At 34.1% G+C, this 22,130-nt stretch overlaps 2 protein-coding genes and 1 non-coding gene across 3 annotated transcripts; all 3 read right to left on the bottom strand.

Annotated features, from left to right (window-relative positions):
- Positions 1-2,546: 2,546 nt before the first annotated feature.
- LOC132312951 (F-box protein PP2-A15-like) lies at positions 2,547-8,751 on the bottom strand. Its single transcript, XM_059811523.1, has 3 exons — positions 8,269-8,751; positions 7,675-7,789; positions 2,547-3,359 (listed from the first exon to the last, which is right to left on the bottom strand). The coding sequence occupies exons 1-3, from the start codon at positions 8,570-8,572 to the stop codon at positions 2,912-2,914; spliced, it is 867 nt and encodes a 288-aa protein (XP_059667506.1). The 5' UTR covers positions 8,573-8,751; the 3' UTR covers positions 2,547-2,911.
- Positions 8,752-11,711: 2,960 nt separating this feature from the next.
- Positions 11,712-11,784, bottom strand: TRNAR-UCU (transfer RNA arginine (anticodon UCU)). Its single transcript has one exon. It is a non-coding gene; the product is annotated as a tRNA-Arg (tRNA).
- Positions 11,785-12,607: 823 nt separating this feature from the next.
- Positions 12,608-20,813, bottom strand: LOC132312950 (pyruvate kinase 1, cytosolic). The gene is made up of 16 exons (XM_059811522.1): positions 20,461-20,813; positions 20,246-20,342; positions 19,985-20,082; positions 18,982-19,137; positions 18,427-18,504; positions 17,958-18,089; positions 17,702-17,782; positions 17,513-17,584; positions 17,290-17,379; positions 15,148-15,292; positions 14,744-14,832; positions 14,358-14,453; positions 14,144-14,211; positions 13,799-13,898; positions 13,581-13,640; positions 12,608-12,953 (listed from the first exon to the last, which is right to left on the bottom strand). The coding sequence occupies exons 1-16, from the start codon at positions 20,527-20,529 to the stop codon at positions 12,801-12,803; spliced, it is 1,584 nt and encodes a 527-aa protein (XP_059667505.1). The 5' UTR covers positions 20,530-20,813; the 3' UTR covers positions 12,608-12,800.
- Between the last annotated feature and the right edge of the window lie 1,317 nt (positions 20,814-22,130).

Genomic DNA, 22,130 nt, shown 5'->3' with positions numbered 1-22,130 from the left:
TGAGTTAAAGGTACGACGATAGAGTACTTTGATGTTGTTCATTGTCACATCACAAATGACAGCAGCTAAATGAATCCTTGTTAGAAATGGGTAATTCATTTCCAAGTCATCTTGAGGAGAGAGGAGTGGTAAATTTCCCTAATCGGTATGGCGCCATATTTATGTAGTTCTGAAGGACTATTTTCTAGCACACAATCATTTTCTATAAGGCAGTGATCAAACATTAAAGCTCAAAATTACATTATTCTTCTGATGTTCATAATTAACACACTATGGAATTGACCTTCATCTAGCTCCACGTATGTTGTTGTTCTTCCTTTCTTTTCTTCCCTATCTTCCTTCCACTTTTCCTCCTTATCAAACTGGTTATTAAGGATGCCAGCAATCGAAAGGCTAGAAAGTCGAGGGCACAGCCTGCAATCTTAAAAATTAAACATGACAATGAGGGTAAAATTGAGAATACAATAACTCGGACAGGGAGCATTGAAGATTATGTAGAATTAGCCGTCTTTTCAGTATATACATGCTCATCATTAGCACCAATCACACTTCTAAATGACTGATCAGAGGCTAAAACTGTTGATTTATTCCCACTTGAAAGTATTATGGATAGGAATCATAGGACTAACATCATAGAACGAAAGCCAATCTTACTGTTTCATGACAAGTGAGATAAAATATAAAAGAGCACTAACACAATACTTAACACAATAGTCTCACCATCAAACCTATTATAGAACATACGAAAAGTGACATAATTGAACCACCTATTTAGAGGCAATCTTGGACCATCTATTTGTTACCATGGGATTGACTTTAACTATCTAATAGTACCCTGCTACCTTCTTTCAAAAGGCTGTTTTGAGAGGGGGGAAAAAAAGCACGATAAGACAGTCGAGTTATGGAAAAAGAAACCAATCCTATAAGAACAGGTCCACATTAAAATGTAATACACTAATATACAGTTAATGTACAAATCATATTAATTGTCATGAACCATCCTTTTAGTTCATAAACTTTACATCCATCTCAATCTGTGGATTTTCAACGGCAACCGGAAGGCTAAAGGGTGCCCTATAAACTTATTTCTATATCATCTTAAACAACCAGTGGTCCTAAGTAGGTTGGCATTTAAATAAATTTGAACCCGCTAAAAAGTATCCAATTTCCATAAAGTGGGATTGATAATGAAACATCATACACTCCCTTTCCAGACAAAGTGGAGTTAGTTCACTAAATATGCCACAAGACATAATTGAATAGCCTGTGAAAAACTAGTATTAGGCTGAGTCATTGCTCCCTAAAGATTCTTCATCAACCAGTATTTAATGAAAAGGCATGAAATACAAGCTCAATCAGAAATCTGTGAGGTGTGATATAATTAATGCCATAGATACTAATAAATGAAAGTAGAAAGATTAAAGAGACTATAAACCTGCATGATATGATATAAATAATACCACAGATACTGATCTTTATCCTCCAAAAAAAAAAAAAAAAAATTACCACAAATACTACTAAATGAAACGTTAAAAATAATCTCTTAATAACTAGGCAAGCTACAAAAGCAGACTTCTGCTGTGAACCAGAGTGTCGAAGATGAGCTTGCTGTGTCTTCCCGGTATAAAGAGTATTAACTCCAATATTCTCTGATAAAAAGGAGAATAGTAGATTAGGTCACAAGTGTTTACAGTGACTTGAATTAAGTTTTTTAGTTCATTTTTTCCTTTTGTTATGCGTTTTAGAATCAGTCGCAATTTGAAAAGAAAGGGGAACACCAGTTCTGCTACCAAAAAATCTATACTAGCAAGTTAATTTACATAATTATAAACAATTCAATATCATTCAGTCATTAAGAAGTAAAAACCAATTGAGATTACAAATATAGGCAGGATTCATGTTTAAAAGTAGTCATGGTAAACAGGGATACTAATCACTTGGTAGGACTTGAGACTAATGATATGGTTTTCAGAAATACACCAACATTTGATGTTGAACACATGCACATACACGCACGCACAAAGATGGAAAGGAGTTGCTTTCGTTTGACTCGGTAATTGACACAACAAAGTCTGCTTTTATAGCAGATTTAAGTTATTGGGGATTCTCTTCAACGTAGCTTGTCATTCCAGCCATAACCAAGGGATCTAATGGCATGGTTGTTCCCACCAATAGGAAAGGAAAAAAGGTCAGAGGGAGGAGATGGGGAAGAGGAGAGGAGGGTGCTCCCATTCCTGATAGGCGTAGGCATTTATGCCACATAAAACCTACCCCAACTGCAAGTCCTCCGTATAATTAAGTCCTGCTTAACATGAAACTCTACCAATAGCCCAAAATGCTACCAAGACATTAACTTCACAAACTAATGAAGCAGGAAAACAAGAGAGGAATTAGGAGGTTTTGAACATTCAATTTCAGAGAGCAGGGGGGAAGAGGGGGGAAGGGGGGAAAGGAGGAGGGGGAAGTGGGATGGGGAGAGTAGTAGTTTCATTGCCATCAAAGCATAATCTGATTTTATGGATGCAATAACATTGGATTCAATGAGATTTAAGAAAGAACTTTACCTCATTTGCATCCCAATTAGATTACAAATTGTTTAACAGAGAGTATCTGACAAAAGCAAAGTGATAATCGAAACATACCCTCTTAATTTTCTGCAAAGGTATAAATGTGAAATGAAACTGAATTAAACACACAACAGGAATAATTACATGGATATAAGAGGACGCATACCTACTGCCAAAACCCAATTAAGAGGACACATACTTACTGCCAAATCCCAAATAAGATGACATCCTCCACAATATCAAGTGCTTTTACAAGTATATGCTGTATGCCAAAACCCCAACTAAAACCTTCTGGGATACTTGTAATACTAAACAAGTTACCCCTTGTACCCACTTCAAAACCCCTATTCTTTGCTCTTTTTCAATTCACTGGGGATAATAGATACACAATCTACACAAAGCCCACCTTTAGAATGGGTGCAATCAATCTGTTTCATCGAAAACCTCACTTCAGTAGCAGGGTATGACTCATTGACAATGAATTCACCTACCTTGTACTCTATCCAACACCCACGCTTGTGGTTACTGATGGCGTCATCTTGTTCAGTCTCATTTAAGCAGAACTCACTTGATGCTTGCTGACCATCAGAAGTTGAAAACTCAAAACGTACTGGCTTTATATCCCAGCCATGGGTGTGTTCAAAATTGCACACACGCCGTCCCAACCTTCTGGAAAATCTTCCAAGGTGAGTCCTGAATGCCAAGGTATAGATATCTGCAGGAAAAGGAAACTTTACCACCCCATCTACTTCAAACCACCATACTTGCTGCAAATAGGCAACAAGATCGAACCTGCAACAGAGAGCAGAAAAGAGCTACACATTCAAACTCTGAGAGAGAGTATTATCATACTTCGACATAAAGCATAAGATTTATCATAGAAAGCTGGCTTAAGAAGCAAGATGTATTTAAATTCAGTGGCATAAATTCCTCAAACAGTGGACTGTTTGCAGTTCGCAAGGGTGTGGAGAAAAAGAAGGTAAACTCTTTTGTTAGATTTAGGCAATTGCAAGTTTGTCAAATTCATTTGCTTGGGAACAGAGATCGTCCATGCAAATTCCTTGGTCTCCTCAAAACACATTAATGTAAAAACTAAGACTGACGGTGGCAGTCCCATGAAAGAATCACCTCTTGGCATTATCTAGCACCAGGCATACCCAAATCATGTGCAGTATAAAACATTTGAAGTCCCCAGGAACCAGGGACGGAGCCAAGATGTAAGGTAAGTGAGGGCAAAAATGAATTTTGAGGGGCAATAGTGCATTTTTTTAGTAATTTTAGTGGGGGCAAATGTAATATTTCATGGGTATTACTGAAAATGACTAAATTATAAGGATAAAATACTAAAAAAAATAAAAAAAATTAGTGGGGGCAATTGCCCCCACACCCTTAAACGGGGATCCGTCCCTGACAGGAACCCATCTTCTAGTTGCTCTGAGGTTTGATCGTATTAAAAGCAGTAAGATAACATCACTGTTAAACCCACGGTGTGAAAATCAGATGTAACTCTCATTTGCTAGGTTGATGGAATGAGGCAGCATAAGTAGAATATACACTCACTGCCCTATTTTTCTATGTTACATGGACTCTGTGCATGTATCAAGAGTGGGCATGTGTCTGAAGTGTAGGAACTCCTTGAACCCCAAGTCTTAGGACATGGGTACTTGACTTGAAATGTGTCAAAAACTTGGCTACAGGTATGCAAACACGTTCTGCATGTTAAATATATATTATGTTATCTAATAACATAACATATGATATTGTTCTTTAAAAATAAATTCAGTTACGGAGTTTAATTTAAGTTGTGTGGGACGTGGTGAAAAGAAAATGATTTCATCTATACTGGGAGTAGAAAACTTTTGTTTGCTACTAAATTTATGCTTTTGTCATCATCGCATGTAGAGGATGTGAGTCTCTAAATTGGGTAAGTGTGTCAAACACAAATTCCACATACACCCATCTCATGTCATGCCATGTCAACACAAGTACGTTAAGGGGTATTGAAGAGGCAAATGCAAACTGAAGAAAAGAACTCATGGTATAACTATTAAAACACAAATTAAATATTCTTCCAAAAAAAAAAAGTGGATTTCTTATTGTTGTTATCATAAGATACAACTAAAACCAACCAAGGCGGGGTCAAGTACTATAAGGTAGGCTTAATAAGTGAGGCAAGAAATTCCCAGTGAACCACTTTAGCTGCTCAATATATTTTAAGAGGAAGCTCAAGGGAACAATAAGCAGAGAAGAAAACATGTCAGAAAAAAAAATATATATATATATATATATGAAGTTAAAATGCTCAAAACTATATGAGAGGAGAACAAAGAGAGCATTTATAAAGATTTCATCTAATTTAAGTCCAACACTTCCAAAATCAGGTATATTTTCAATGAAACCCAATAGTTATCAGGATTCACATAACTGGAGGTCTTTGTTTCCTAGTTTTCACGGTTTATCGAAAGGCTATTTTCCAAAATTTCATTAGCTTTCAAAGAAGTGAATATTATAAAGAAGTGAACAGAGCAGCAGAAAAGGTGGCAGACATTGTCATGCTTCAGGAGTAAAGAAGGACAGTGACAAACCTAGACAATTATTTGAGAGCGAGCGGCCTTAAACAAGAAGATAAAAAATAAAAATAAAAAATCAAGTTATCATGATAAATACAAGAACTTTAACATTCAATGATAATTTTATTGCGTATATTTACAGTTGTCCTCGATGAGTTTTCATATTTAGAAAACGTTGTGTGATAGTTTCATTACCTAAAGCTACTAAATATATCTTTTTCAACATATACTATCAAACTATCACTTGGATCTCTCATCTGATTGCGCGCAATCGGATCTTCACAATATTCATAGTAGAAAATGCCCTATCTACCTTGGCAATCGCAACTGGTAGGATCGATATGAATGTCACAAACAAATAAACCAAGGAATCCACCATATCTTTTGTTGTTTCGACCTTTTTTTTTTGGCCAGATCATCAATCCCTTTTAATCCTTTAAACTTGTTGCTAGAGTGCACATCCACAATGTAAGTCTTAGTCTCTTAGATTGATCACCAAGTTTCATGATAGCAACTAAAGAATTCCAAGACAGATTAGTTTTTGCTTCTAAAAAACAAAGAATGAATCATCTAGCCACAAGCATGTCATAGAAAGTAAAAACTCAGTATTTCCTTCAGCAAAACAACTATTTAGCTCTTGAAGTTGCATACGATAAAACAATTCAATACGATAATAAAAAGAGCGATTAGGTTAGAGCCAAACATTTCAGTAGGGACATATTTTTATAGTGGGTTTTTTTTTTATATTTTTTTTTTATGGGAATATTTTAAAATTTACAAAATACATACAAGCAAAGTTATTAAAGGCCCAAGGCGCACTAGGGCGCTAGAGGTCCTTTGGAGCCTAGGCGTGAGGCGTACGGTGAGGCGCGGGCCTGAGTTAAGTGAGGCGCACAATTGAAAATTTAAACTACCATAATAACATTCATATCTCATAAGTCATATCAATATTCTAAAAATTAATATCAAATATAAAAAAGTAAATCCATCAACTATACAAGCATCCAACAACCATAAAACAGACTACAAATTTGTTTTCTTGAAAGGCAAAGCAAAATGTGTTTTTTGAATGGCAAAACAAAGCACAAAAAGAAATATATATGAAAAAATAAAAATAAATAAATAAATTTGTTGACAAAGCAAAAAAAAAAAAAAAAGACAAAGAGACGAGAGAACTAGACGAAGAGAGAGATGTAAACAAAGATAAGAAGAGAGGAGAGATCTAGAGGAGAAGAGAGGGAAAAAAAAAAAAAAAAAAAAAAAAAAACAGAAAAGAAAGAAATTACGTGGCTTCGTTGTTCATCTTTGCAACTAGGGCTTCGTCTTCGTCTCACAATCTCATTCTATCTTTGTTCGGCTGACACTTTGACTCTTGGGTTTTCTTATTTTTTTATTCTTTTGAACAAAAGTTCCTTATATCGTATGATTGAGCTTTCTTTTTTGTTTATTAAGGTGCCAAAAGTACCCTTTTTGGCTTAAGAAATAGAACAATCGTATTTTTTTAAACAAATATCAATGAGGTGCACCACAAACAGGACGAGACGCAACCGAGGCGCATGCCTAGTAAACATCAGTGAGCCTGGGATGACAATAGGTGTTAAACCTGAGCCTCGAGCCTAGGCGCGCCTTTAACAACACTGCATACAAGTGTCTAATAAAAAAGGCCAATAGTTAGGTCCTCACCAGTGAGGATGTACACCGCCCTCACCATTGATGTTGACCAATAATAAGTGGACATATCTTCTTTCATTACCAAATCAAAGATGGTGTATATAGCACCATATCTGATTTGATAAGTGAGTATATACCCTACTGATTTGGTAATTAAAGAGAACGCATTCATTTACTATTGGCCAACATCAGCGGTGAGGACAGTGTACATACTCACTGGTGAGGACCTAAGTATTGTCCAAAAAAAAAAAAAAACAGTGGACCCCCCATTGGGCCCTCTTTAGGTCCATCCCTGAAGGAGGATATAGCATTGGCAATATCCTCGGTGGAAAAGATAAAACTTACAAGGTTGTACATACTTATAAGGTTGTACATTGTGTTGCTTTACACATTGTCTTTCTTATTCTGTTCAACAAAATTCTTTGCTCCTACTAGAGATAGTGTGCGAGGAATGCTCTGTATGAACAATAACCAAGTGCAACTTCTTCTGGTTGAACAGAGGCAAGACAAACTACAAACATACCACAACAAAGAGGCAAGCCCAAAAAACGAACACTAATATGTGAACATTTCAAGGAGATGAGGGGTGTCAATTGTGACGTTCGGAGCCTCTGTTGACCTTCAAATCATTATCTGTATATTTAACACCATTAGATAAACAAATTAATATCTAAGGAAAAGGGAAGACCAAAATTAACCTGGTTAGTGTTAGTAAGGAAGGATATGACAACATGTGGTTTGACTGAAGCTACGGCCTTGGAGAGAGAGGAACAAAAATTGTGGTCACAGCACAGAAAAATATACTCATCCAACTAAAAGTTAAAAATACTGCTTGTCGCATCATGCTGAAATTGTTAGAATCTAACCTTGATTCTTCCGTATGAACCCAATTCCAGTATCTTCGATCTTCAATCCCAGTTATCCCCATTGCCTTGGCTGAAATTGACATGCAAACCCTCCCTGTAACCTTATCCAACCACACTTCCTGACATATCTCCCAAATCAAGAAAAAAGTTCAATAAATACCCAATACTCCAAAGCCCAAATAGAATTCCTGTATGACTGTAATTTTCAATCTTACTCTGCTAACTACGAATGCAATTATCACCATAGTCCAACCTCACACACACAAATAAGAAATAACCCAATTCTCCAAACACACAAACTAAGGAACACTCAACACTCCCAACCCAAACAGAAAAAGACCCAAAAAAACACAATTTTCAATATTAGCCAAGAACTACAAAGAAAATTAGCCTATTCCTACCCAAAGAAGAAAAACAAACTAAACAACAGAACACACAATTCAATATATTCCAATAGTGGCGAATAAAAGTAGTTTCTTTTAGCAATCTAAAGAAGAAAAAGACCCAAAACCTTAACTTCCAATATTTTACCAATATATACATACATATATATACATATAATTCAATTAGAAGCAGAAGAAAATGTGAGACTACATGCCTTGTTGCCGTCGTCGAAGGGCACGGGGCGAGAGAGGAGGGCAAAGATGTCCTTTTTGGACAGGTTTTGGAACCTTTCAGGAGACAATAGGTCGAGCATATCTTGGTAGTTGGGAGGCAGCTTTGACTCCCAAACGACGTCGGACGAAGCGGCGCCGCGGAAGGCGCGGTTCAGGCGAGCGAGGTTGCAAATCTCCGGCGGAGTGAGGTAGAGGAAGACGCAGGCTACACAGCTCTCCGGTATGTCACCGAGCCCTGGGCCGTTCGATGCTTCGGCCAGGTTCGATAAAGTTGCACCCATCTTCAGAACCCAGTCTATACTCTATGTTGGTGAACAGATCGTCCGTGATAGGGTGGTGTCGCCGCCATTAACGGCGGTGGCGGTGGCGGTGGGAATTGAAAAGACACAATTCGCGAAGAAAGACCAGTGAGGCAGTGAGACAGTGTGTTCCTGTTAAGGAATGTTAGATAATATCTACTTGTAAGTCTTTGGTAGTGGTAAATTGGAAATATTTTAAGTAGTTGAAACATAATTTTCTAAAAATATAAGAAAATGATTCAAAAAAATTTAATAAATAAATAGTATTACTATTTGAGGGAATAAAGTGAAACTTTTTAGAGAAATTAAAATTGACTATAAATTATCAATAAATTGAAAATATACTATTACAAATTATAATAGGTAAAGTTGAATGTTTGATAGATCTAGAACTAATATGGAAATATTTATCTAGAAAAACACGAGTAGAATTTATTAGTGGTCTTATTTAAAATTTATAGGATTTATTAATTGTTTGAAAAGAAAAGTAAGATTAATGCACAAATTATATCTTTTATATTATTTATTGTTCATCGAGGCAGAATCAATACCAACAATTGTTATACTATCTGAATAATGATTGTATATCAACATGTCAATGGCCTTACAATACTAAGTCCTTACTTCTCAAAAGTAGATAAAGGATTCGAACCTTCAGTGAAGGTATGTGTGTAAGTACCAATTAAGAAATAATAATAATAATAAAAATCGTACAAAAAAAATACCAAATCATGGTAATCAAGTTGGGAGTTTATTTCTACTCCAATCTTTTAAATTAGTTTGAAAGTTGTATCTTAACTTCTTGGATCATGATTAGATTTTTTTTTTTTTGTTATTATTATTATTTTTTTTTATATGTAAATTTGAAATAGATGTTTTGCTTATGTGATTTGAGTTCTTCTTGTAGAGAAACAAATTGTACCTATATAGAGTCAAAGCAATGGCATATATTATTATTATTATTATTATTGAAAAGTTGTTCATTTACCTTCTCTTAGGTGAAATTTTCTTGGTTGAGTTTTTTAATTCATTTGTTGAGTTCAAACTTGTGTATTTAAAATTTTTGAATATACCCCTTTCGTTTTAAATTAAGTATCTGAAACGTGGTGTTTTGTATAATCTCGACAAGCATTAGTATGAGAAAACTAATCAAAACGATCTTAGAAAAGATTTTATTCAATCCAATACTCTTTTATCACGTGGTCATCGGTCAATAATCTGACATAGTATTAGGAAATCATTATTTTAATAATATTGATTGTGACATTTACTTTTTCAATTATGAATGGCAACAAGAAATCAGACATGAAATCACATTATTTTAACATCAAATTAATAAACTGACGTAATTTTAAACGTAATATAATATTAAATCCTCTAAGGTAGTTCAAAAAATTCGATAAATTGAAAAAGCGGATTGGACGGTACTGAATTAATTGATTTGGGCTAGTTGTATAGTTGTTTGGTCCGGTTCTGAATCCAAAGTTACGGAACTGTAATTTTTCGATCCAGTCCTGGTTTAGGGTCATGCTGGACCGGATCAGTCCGGACCGAACGTTACTATGTTATATAATATATATTTATATATGAATAACATATCCTAAACCCTAAATCAATTAAAGTTCTCACATGCTCTCTTTCTTTTTTTTGTTCTTTAAATTCCTTATAAATTTATTTTTTAAAAAGTCAAATTTTCCTTTTCAAATATATTTCAATTTTCTTTCCTTTCTTTTCAAATATATCTCAATTTTCTTTCCTTTTTTTTTTTCTTAAATTTTATTTTATTTTTTACTTTTTTGCGTATTATATCAATGTTAGTTGATATTTTATTTATTATTTTTTTTAAACTTTGCCCCCTCAAAATTAAAATAAAATAAAATAAAAATCAACTGAGATCGACAAACGGAACCAAACCAAACTTGTTTTTTGTTGTTTGGTTTGGTTTGGTTCCAAATGTTATGATTCGGTCAGGTTTCAAAAATAGTATTACCGTTATAAATGATTTGATCCCAAAATACTCCTTATCCGATCCAAACCAGACAATGTGAGTCCCTAAATTCCTCTGCCATGTGTTTTGAATGGATAGGTTTTTAGTAGAATGTGCATAAATAAATACTCTATGAAATAAATTGACTTACTGTTTTACAGCTGCCAGTTGGTTCAATTTGGTCCAGTCCTACCTCATCTTTTCAGAATATGGTTTAGGCAAAAAAAAAAAAATTGAACATTGAAAAGCAGCAAACTTGAATGCAAATTCAACTGTAGACCGTTTTAGCTAACAAACGAAATTTGACAATCTATAAATTAAGTCACTAAATAATATGGTAATAATATAATACACGACACAAAATGATATCTATATTATGCGAATGCATGTGTCCCGTATTTGTTTGAAGAATTCTTAATCAAAATCTTGGACCACAAGATAACAAAAACCATGGCTGATTTGATGTGGTACTGAATCTGGGATACCTCTAAAGAGACAAGTCAAAGTTACGTGTGGGACTTGTTGGATTAAATAGTTTGATCATTGATGAAACTCATATGTACATCAAAATAAGTTGTGTACCTATTGGAGGCCCCAATTCCAAATCAGTCCCATACTCCACGATACATTACACAGGTTTGCACAGGCATTTTTCTATGGTATCACGTAGTTATTATACACACACATACATGCAGTGTTATACAGTTAAATATTACTGTTTTACTTAGCGGGGTCTTATTCTATATTTGGGAGCACCCATCGAACCAATTCAGTGCATTGAATTTGAACTTAGAGAAAATATAATTATATATTGATCTCGCATTACAATTAGTGTTCTAACATTTGACATCTATATATATATATATATATGTATAGCAATTTTGTTGACAAAGCAACCACTTTCCTAGCAGCATGTGGCGTGTTTGTGTTATTCCAAACTCATAGATCCTACCCCACACGCCAAGGAAGTTGAAGTTGAAGTTGCTGGAGGTGGGCAGGAAGTCTCACTCCTCTATCTCTTACTTTTACAAGTTATAATTTACTGAATTTTTCTATTCAAGGCACATTAGTGTTTTATTATCTTAAGGAAACCTGTGGAGCAAAATAATTAGTAATATAATTTTAACAAAAATACACGCCCAGTGGGACTCGAACCCACAATCGCCTGATTAGAAGTCAGACGCCTTATCCATTAGGCCATGGGCGCTTTTGGTTTCACAGTTAGCGATGTCTAATCAATAACGACATGAAAGTTGACTTTCTCGCCTCTATTTTTAAATTAAATACATCTCTCAAGATAGACTTGTAAAATCAGACATTGAGCTTATTCACTTCCTCCTCTAAAGTTCAATAAATCATATCATTCTTTTGATTCCAGTGTAAGAATTTAGTGTAGGAGGAGTAAAAATGAATTTAGTGTATTTTTTTTTCGTAATTTTAAGAGGGGCAAAGTGAAAATTTTATAAGTATATAATTGAAAATAAGAAAATTAGTGATATATAATAGTAAAAAAAATCCTGACAATTTATATATATACATATACACACATCATGATCTCTTGCACACCCATTAAAGATTTTTTTCGTGTATAGTTCATGCTTTGGAGTTGGAACTAAAGAAAAAATGTTTAAACTTTTGATGGACGCAATTTCTATGATATGCTAAATTTAGAGACACTCGTTGATTCTCAGAAATAAAGAAAAATATTTTGTTTCTCATCTCCTTTCCTCTTTGTTTTATTCACGAATATAAACAGATAATTTATCCCCCAAAATCAAATGAAGATAAAGATGGAATGGATACCGACCAACATCACAAAATTTTCAGGAATGAATCTCACTTTTTCAAAGGCGAACTTGCGAACAAGAATTTTAGGTTTTCCTCAACTTAAAGAGGACAAGAAATACGCAAAATTTAAGATAAGTAACAATCAATAGAAAAGAAACACTCAATTGTACTTCATTAAAAGTAAAACCTATCACAGAATATACTGTCAAGCATGCATAGATAGTCACATTATAAGATAATCGTTGAATTTCAAAAGTATAAACTTGGCTTGATTTTCATCACTCTAGTTTCGATAAAAAGCATACATTCATAATATATGTGACATTGTAAGATAATATCCAAAAACTCAAAATTTAAACCTCACATGTGATTCCAAAAACACTCCCAAATATTAGGTCAAAAAGAATGGCTCAAAATAAGGGTAAGCGAAGCGTTCTAATCTTCAAGCTCAATGATCTTAACCACGGATGAATCCCCAACTTTCTGACACACGACAACTCGATCATGTGACTTTATAACTCCCGAGGCCTTGCCATGATCAAGTGCAACCTTCAGAACTGACTCGTTTGTTGCACTAGTAGATTCAGCCTGCACAAAATATTTAACATTTTAGATGATTGATTGTTTCAAATGATGCACCATCATTGACTTTGTCACCGCCCTGTGTTGTTATGTAAGCTTAAGAGTTCATGTGTGCATGCGAGCATGAGCAAGTTTACAATTCAATCATGCCAACCATCTGTGCTATCTCCAGCAACTCACTACAAAAAGAAATGTAGCCTGGACTGTGGATCAAATGAGACATGACCTAAGGGTGGCAAGGGATAGCAAGGAAGACAGGTTGACCATATAATTTTCATGAAAAACAGAGTCCCAAAGCTGGCTGGAGCACATCCTTATGCTCAAGCCAGCGCGATTCACGAGAAAGACAAACGCAGGCTGGACACAATGGATCAAGTTATATGATCATCTAAGGTTGGCAAGAGAGAATAAAGAAGATAGGTTAACCATATAATTTTTCTGAAAAACAGAGTTTTGGAACTGGCTTGAGCACATCCTCATGCCAGAAAATGGAATTACAGCCAGGACATTGTACATTTTCTAGGCCCAAGCTGGTAACTCAATAAACATGAAGGATAATCCACTATACAAAGAAATATAATTTCATCACCAATAGCAATATCAACAAGAAAGTAAAGTAAAATAAGAGCTTACAGGATGTCGAGGATCTGCGAGCATGGGGAAAAGACCTCTGACTACAAGTGACTGCCTTGCCTAACCATTAAAAAAAAAAAAAAAATGTGTATATCTTGTTAGGCTTCAATATCAAATAATAACTACATGGATGTTAACGTAAAAGAACAATATATCCTGCAGAAAATAAGAAACTATCTGGCAGTAGAAGGCTATGAGAAAACTTAGGTGTGGCATACCTCGAATGCACCACTAAAACTCCACTTTAGTTGATTTGTCTTGAGCCGAGGAATGACAACCGATAGAACGGGCATTGTTGGCCTATACTTGGCAATTAATCTGCACATATATGTACGTCTTTGAGTATTGATGTGTTATGGGCTAGTGTGAATATGGAACAGTTGCATATTGGCTAAAAATAATGTTAAATTAATATTCTGAAAGATGCCATCCAATTTTACAAACTGTAAGAGAAGCAAATTTTTAACCAGTCTCGGAGGTTATTTGGTATCTGGTAGGACTGTATCCAAAAAAAGTAAACAAATAAATACGAGCTCATGAGCATTCAGAGATCCATAAAATACCTAGCAGCCCTTCCAGATGAAGTAAAGCAAATAATAACAGATGCCTTCACCTTAATAGCTGCCCGCACCTAGAAGGAAAAAAATGAGAGGAAAATCCTATGAATTTTTTTTATATAGAAAGTTATTTCAACCAAATCAAAACTAAAATCAACTCAGTAGGGTTACAATCATTAAAAAGGAATGTGGTACAATAGCAACACTTGAAAAGAAATACCGCAGAAGAAGCAATGGATTCCAAGTGGGTCATTGGTTCTCCAACATACTTGACAGTCTTCTTAAAATATGAGTCTTGATTGAAAACCTTCTCCGCCTGCATGGCAATTTGAGAATTATGATGTCTGTCATTGGTAAAAACTCAACCACAATATATCAATAAGAAAAGTTGCTACGGGAATTATGGGTATGTATGGAGCACATAGAACTAAGTCTTATTTATTACTTTTGTAGTTTTTACAACTTTCAAAGCATTGTGATACCCACTCAAACGACAAGCAGCTTGTGGTGTCAGATAGCCAACACAGTAGAACCATAAATGACAAAAAGAAATTAATTGATAAAGACGCACATTGTAAGGTTGCACAGAGTAAAGGGAAAGATTACCTCAGCACAAATTTTACCAACAATAGAAATAGTCTCTATGGGGTACAATCCACGCAAGGTCTCAGCACCAAGCAGGATCGCATCACTTCCTGCATTTGTTTATAGAATCAGTAGAAAAAGAGGGGGGAAAAAAAGGTCGTAGATCTATCTACACATCACAATTGTCAAAGAAAGACCTATCAAATATTTGTTTTTTAAATAACAATAATTATAAAGAGAGAGAGAGAGAGAGAGAGAGAGAGAGAGAGAGAGAGAGAGAGAGAGAGAGAAAAAAAAAAAAGGAATACTCAAATAAGGACCACAAACCAACAAGAACGCATCTAGAATCCCCTACATCAGTAATAGTACAGTACATACAATGACATAATATTATTATGGAAAATCTCAAGACTAAAATGGCTCACCATCCAATACAGCATTGGCAACATCAGTTGCTTCTGCACGAGTTGGTCTAAGATTGTCAGTCATACTATCCACAACACGAGTTACCACAGCGGGCTTTCCAGCCATATTACACTTGTAAAGAGCAGCTTTTTGAAATAAGAACACCTGAAAGTTATATAAAGGAAATCAGCCTCGGGTTCTATACAACAACTAATGCCAACACTACATCCACAAAAGAAAGCAAGATACAACATACTCATTAACAGGGCGAAACCAAAATTAGAGCATTACACAATCATCAGTTATTGATACGGACAATGGACACTATAAAACATGAGATGAAGTATATTGCAAATGTAAAATAATATGAATAGTGATACAAATTGCTCTCCTACTCTATGATTCATGATAAGATGAATATGATGTGATTCAACTAACTTATGAAATTCTTAATATGAAAATCCATTTTGACGTTTCTTCCCAAAAACATTTACGGGACTAGTGCTTTAAAAGATCTTCAAATAAAAAAATGAATTACAAGGCTTTCTTTTGCCTCTCCAGGGTACAACCCCTTAAAAAGACGAAAAGAAAGACCAAACATAAAAACTGTATAAATACCAAGAATAACAAAAGGTATAAAAATGAGGGGCATGGTGTCCTTTAAAAGGAATGCACATACTGAGTAAGGTACGAGGGTAAAATGGCCTTAAATTCCTTCAATGTATCTGCCTAAGATCCATACAACAATATACATTCTACCAAGATAACTCATTATACTAATTTAATCACTCAAATTTGGATTGTTGGATGGAGCACCCTTTTAAATGGTGCTAGACAAGGCAAAGCTTTTATGTTTGCTATCTTGTACTTGGTGTCTAAACCTTACACAGTCATCTCAACCTTGGAACTAGGAGGGATGTAAATAACCACAAAAATAAAACCTCTTGACATAAATCACCACAGTACATATATAAAAATATGTATATATAGGCAATGTTGAAGAAATTCGTAAGCTTACAACACAAAATGAATTTATCTACATTTATAAAATTATTGAACATAATATTATTTAAGATGTATTGATCTAAATCCTAAATCATCAATAGCAGATACCAAGCAACTAAAGGTTGACACTTAATAGTTTTGAAATATTTTGCATGAAGTTTCCTTCCAAATTGTTTCAAAAAAATCATGCCCACATTATCATATACATGATTGAGGAAGGAACAAGGATCCAAAAAAGAATTGATAAATTTTATAACTTAAGGAATCACATTAACTACCGAAAAAAGAATGATTCTTAGTAACACCACTCTCTTTCTGTTGGACCCACTCTCTAAAACCTTGAAATTGCATTCATACACAAACAGACCAACTCACGCATCACGGGTGAGGAATTCTCTTCATTTACTCATTCAATAAAATATGTTCAAAAGATTAATACATAGGCCATGAGTTCCTATCTGGTCCCTCCGTTTCTTAAACCCAGGAAGTTTGAAAAATAATCACTTGCAAGTTCACCAGCTTCGTACCAATTAACAGACTAGGCAATAAAATAAAAAACTAATGGAGAATTTATTTTTATTTTTCTGATATGTCATTGCTGACTTAGCTACAAAAATCAAACCCTTTGCACCCCTCCCTTTAGATGATGCCATAAAAGCAACTTCTCCACTGTACTACAATGGCTTCAACCACCTAAGATGCCTAAATTATAAATAGACGATGTTAAATTTTATATGTTAAAGCAATAGGACACAAATCTATACATATTTAAGAATCATTAGACATGACAGTCTACATAGATCACCAATTCCAAAAACTATAACTCCAGCAGCTTCCTCTTCAGAGTTAAGAGAGCACATAAACAAAATTCTTCATAATACCTTCAGTCACCTCAAGGTAGCAGGATATTCCAACTGGAACATCCTACATTCATCTCATGGACACAAGCAAAATATTGATGTTGCATTAGTGGTATGTAATATACAATGAAAGAGCCAATGTAATGAGTTCTCATTTCTGTGTGGACCAATTTGTACAAGTATTACTGCACAACGTGGACATACATATATTAACTCATCTGACATGACCACGTAGTTGATTGTGCATAACTCAATACAACTGAACTGATAGAGTAGTTAAAGTTGAAAAAAACTAACCTTCTCAGGTGGGAGATCTATGCCCAGATTTCCACGGGACAGGATGATACCATCTGCTTCTTGTAGAATCTCATCAAAATGGGTCAAACCCTAAAAAGGGGACAGAGGGAGAGAGGGGGGTGGGGGGAGGGAGAGAGAGATAAGTATTCTCTTTAAATAGAATTGTCAAGTGATTTTCTGAGAAATCACATCTAAATACGAGCAACCAATACATGAAACTCACCTCTACATTCTCAATTTTTGCAAAGATTTGAGTCTGACTGAGATCACCCAGCTTAGATAGATAATCACGGGCCTATATTACAGCATAAAGAGCATCTTATTGGAACTACTTAAACAAAAAGAACTAACTAAAAAAAGTATAATAAAATTTAAAGAAACAAGACAAAAGTAAACTATAAATCATCCTTACTTCACGAACATCTTCTGCATGTCGCGTATAAGAGAGCGAGAGGAAGTCAATTTTATTATGAGCACCCCACGTACTTATGACCTGCAATGGGTAACATGAATTATCACCAAAAGCAGTAGCTAATAAAGCTATGGCATTGACACGAGGGAAAACAAAAGCTAAAAAGAAAAAACTCTCTGCATGAAATGAAGAAAATACAAACATGTGCATTAATGCACATACAAAATTTCACGCTTTGTTTAAGAGCAGGACCCACCTCCTTATCTTTATCTGAGAGGGTAGGAAGATCAATATGAATTTGAGAGGCATGTAGAGTGAACAATGACCCAGCTAATGTTGCAGTATTCTTTATCACACAAACCACATCTTCCCCTTTCACTTCATCCACCTACACAATTTCAATAAAAAAATCACCATTCAACCATTTGCCTTGTGACCTTAGGCAACTTGTGTGCAGATTAAAATAATTACCTAATATAACTTGATATCACAATTTTGAGCCCTAAAAATAAATAACTTTTCACTTATGTCCTGACTCCAATTTTGAGCCTAAAGATAAATAATTATAGTGCAAGAATCTATTAAATGCCATTACCCTCCACCAAATGCAATAATAATAATTATAATAATACAAAAAAATATTATAATAATAATAATAATAATAAATTTTATAAAGAAGAAGAGAGATAAAAGCACAAAGACATTAAATAAATTCTGCCTCCTACCTCCAGCCAAACAGAAGTAGTTTCACTTCCTGTGAAAAGGTATTGCCCAACAAATATGGTGTCTCCTTTCTTCACTGCCTGTAATAACCAAATTTTAGGTCTAGTATGGATACTATAGTAAGCAAGATCACAAGAATAGAACAATTTTATCATGCAATTACAGAATCAATACGAGTACACATAATTCCATAAGACATGCAGGGAGATCTAGACAGGTACACGCATGGTATCCATTATGCTGAGAAAGAACAAGTTTGGGACCAGCGTTGTGGTTTCAAAGTTAAACTGCCTTTCATTTGCAGCAAGCACCATTCAGTAACAGTATGAGTTTTCTAATTTTTTATGCAACCAATAAGTTTATCAAGTGTCAATATACATTTGAAGCGAACACTATTAAGTATCAGTATGAGTTTTTAGTTTTTAATGCTACCAGTTAGTTTATCAAGTGCCAATATACAAACAAGAAGTATTCACTACATACAATTGAAACACTACTATACCAATATAGATGATGAATCAGAACAATTTGTGATGATGAGATGGAAGTATTCACACCTTTGACAGTCCAGAAAAGTTGATAGGCAATACTTCAGAAGAGGCATCCTGATCCTGGTGAGGTGTCAGAACAACAATACCATCCGCCTTAAGCGAAATAGAGGTCTCACTTCTATTAACAACCTGCAACTCAGCACCCACTGTGTCCAACATAACCTGAAAAGAAATACAACAATAAATTCTCAATTCTTTTTATTCATGTATTAATAACATGCTTTTTTGGTTGTAGAGAAAATGCAAATTTTCTCAAATCACAGAGAACAACGAGGTTTGAACCATCATCAAGTCCATAGTGACTCCACGTAGCACTAGCCCAACATATCAGCTTTTGATAACAAAATGTGTAAAAAGGTAAGAAATTACTAAATTTTGAATCTTTGGGGAAATAAAAAATAAAAAATTTGACGGCAAACAAGATCAGCACAAATAAGGATACCTGACTGGCTTTATGTTGGCCAGTATGATAAAGCTATGTATGGATGATTCATAATATCAGCACACACTGAATGCATAAAACAATACTTTTCCAACTTTTTTTTTTTTTTTTTTGGAGAACCAAATAATAAAATTAAAATAAAGTTAGTGGAACATATCCTGAATCACTTCTTCTGAAACTTCAAAAGAGTCCTAGCCCATATCTACGAAACAAGACAACAATTTGGCTAAATTAGGCTGATTCTTTCCTATTATCTACAATCCAAGATAGCATAAAACTTAAGGTTCAATCTGTTGTTCCTTCTTTGTTTCCCCCTTAATCATGGGCAAAAAAGTGAAAATGGGAAGCAGCTCAAGTGGATGTCATCAAATTAAAAAACAAAACAAAACAAAACAAAAATAATATAGCAAGACAGCCAAATAATAAAAAGTAATAAATAAATAAAAATCCTTTTTTTTTTTTTTTTTTGGTAAGGCAATGATCAGTATAAGCATAACTGCATAAACAGAATTAATAATATAACAACAGCAATAATAATAATCAGATCTTTGTCACTGAAACCCATACCGCACAGAGCTTCTTAGTACCCTTCACAGCCGCCTTCAAATTTTCCAAAGTCTCCTGGTGATACTCAGAGCCTCCCCAGGAAAAGTCGAATCGAGCCACTGCAATATACTCACGAGGCATTAATATTAACCAAATCCAACAGTAAGCCTTTATAAACGACAAACACGCAACCAATTTTAAATAGATACACAAACATTCAAACATACATACAAAAAATTTCAAAAATAATTTAAAATTAAACAGAGGAAAATTATATGGTACCGGACATTCCAGCTTTGAGACAGCCAGAAATAACCTCCACAGATCGAGACCTTGGACCCAAAGTCCCGACGATTTTTGTCATTGCAGGGAAAAAACTCTGCACAATCCAACATTGAAGAACCCCCAAATCAAAATTCAAACACATACATATATATATTTATGTCATTATAGATCTGGGTTGAGAACCAAAAAAGTATTTAAGAATTGAGACATACAGATTTTGATGGCTCGAGAATGGAGGCCATCCTGATAGGCTCTTCGAGAAGCAAGTGATTCGCATGCATTTTTGTTGATCAATGAAAGAATCTGAACTTCGAATGGCGGAGGAACAGAATGGATATCTGCTGAGAGAGAGAGAGAGAGGAGTAGGAGAGAGTTTTAGAGAGAGAGAGAGAGGAAGGTGTTTTGATGAGAGAGAGAGCTGGCGTAAATCGACCAAAGGATGCTTGAAGCTTGACCAGATAATATGCTTGGTTTGGTTCCCAAACTGAACAGCGAATGGAAATTTAAGAGTCCGAAGGTTTCTTTTCTCTCAAGAAAAAGGAATACAACGATACCACTGTCGTCGGTCGAGAAAAACAAATTCAAACAAAATAAAAGGAATTCTACTTTTTCAAATGTAAGATAATTAAATCCTATCAATTTTCATTAATATAATTTAATAATCTTATAAAAAGAAAAAGTAATTTTTTCAAACAAATTTTGTGAGTGCCTCTGAGCTTAACTTGAGCTCTTCTCAACCGCTTAAAAGTATTTTTTTTGAAGGAAAATAATTTTTATACTGAATAGTTACACTGAATTATTAGACATGTTCTTTTAATTAATCAATTATGCAATAAATAAGAAAATAGAGTCCTTCACTTAATTGTATTTGGTACAAATAACTAATTAAAAATTATTCGATTAGGCAATTTACTGCAAATTTTGGGTGTGAATATCACTACTCTTTTTAAATACTTAAAATTATTTCTATTTTAAAAAATTGCATTTAGATTTTTTTGTCGATCATTAAAAGCATATTTAATAATTACCAATTAAAGTTTTTGATTAAAATAGAATTGAGAGCTTTTAAAACTATATGGAGTATACTTTAGGTAATTTTTTTAAAGATAATTGTGTGTCTCTTTTTTTAATTTTTTAGAAAGACAATTTATGTCCTTTTATAAAGTTGTTATTATTAAAAATGGTAAAATTATATTTAAAAATATTATTGTAAAATTAGCAATAGAAGTGTATTAAAAACTATTAAATTAGCAATAGATATTTCTCCTCCCCAACTAGCTACTAACTATTATCGCGATAAAATATATATTTAAAAATAATTTAATTGTTAAAATACTTATTATAATATGTCTTAAAAAATATGCACCTTTATATGGTTAATAATTTTTTACCAGCTCTAGTGGCAAAAGTTTTTTTTTATTTCTAACAATAATGCCAGTTAAGCTCTTCGTGGTATTAGCAATGTCAAAATGCACAAAAGAAAACACAGTAGTACTTCTTGTAACATCAATAACCAGATTGAGCTCATTTATATGGGTATGAAATATCTATTATATTTTAAGGAACAATAGCATTAACATATGAATTTGAACTCAAGTTTCCATGCATGTGAACTCTAATAAGATGTAAAAATATTTGAATTTAATATGGTAATTTGTGATTTAGTATAAGTATTTACTTATTAGTGGTCTGATTTACTTAAGGTTATTGGAATAATTTTTATTTTTCAGAAAAAATGAAATCAAGTGGAGCGAGAAAAAATGTTAAATCCTGTTGGAAGGGTAAAAGGATTGAACGACTGTTTGCCGCGTGCTGTGAATGGAGGGTGTGTTTGTCTTTTTGAAACTGCACGTGTTCTTGTCACTGTTACTTGTCACTTTCA

Source organism: Cornus florida, unplaced genomic scaffold (assembly GCF_030987335.1).
Source record: "Cornus florida cultivar Cherokee Brave unplaced genomic scaffold, ASM3098733v1 CherokeeBrave_3.0.0_Hap2_Chr06, whole genome shotgun sequence".
In the NCBI taxonomy this organism is placed as follows: Eukaryota; Viridiplantae; Streptophyta; class Magnoliopsida; order Cornales; family Cornaceae; genus Cornus; species Cornus florida.
This window is presented reverse-complemented; position numbering and strand designations above follow the sequence as displayed.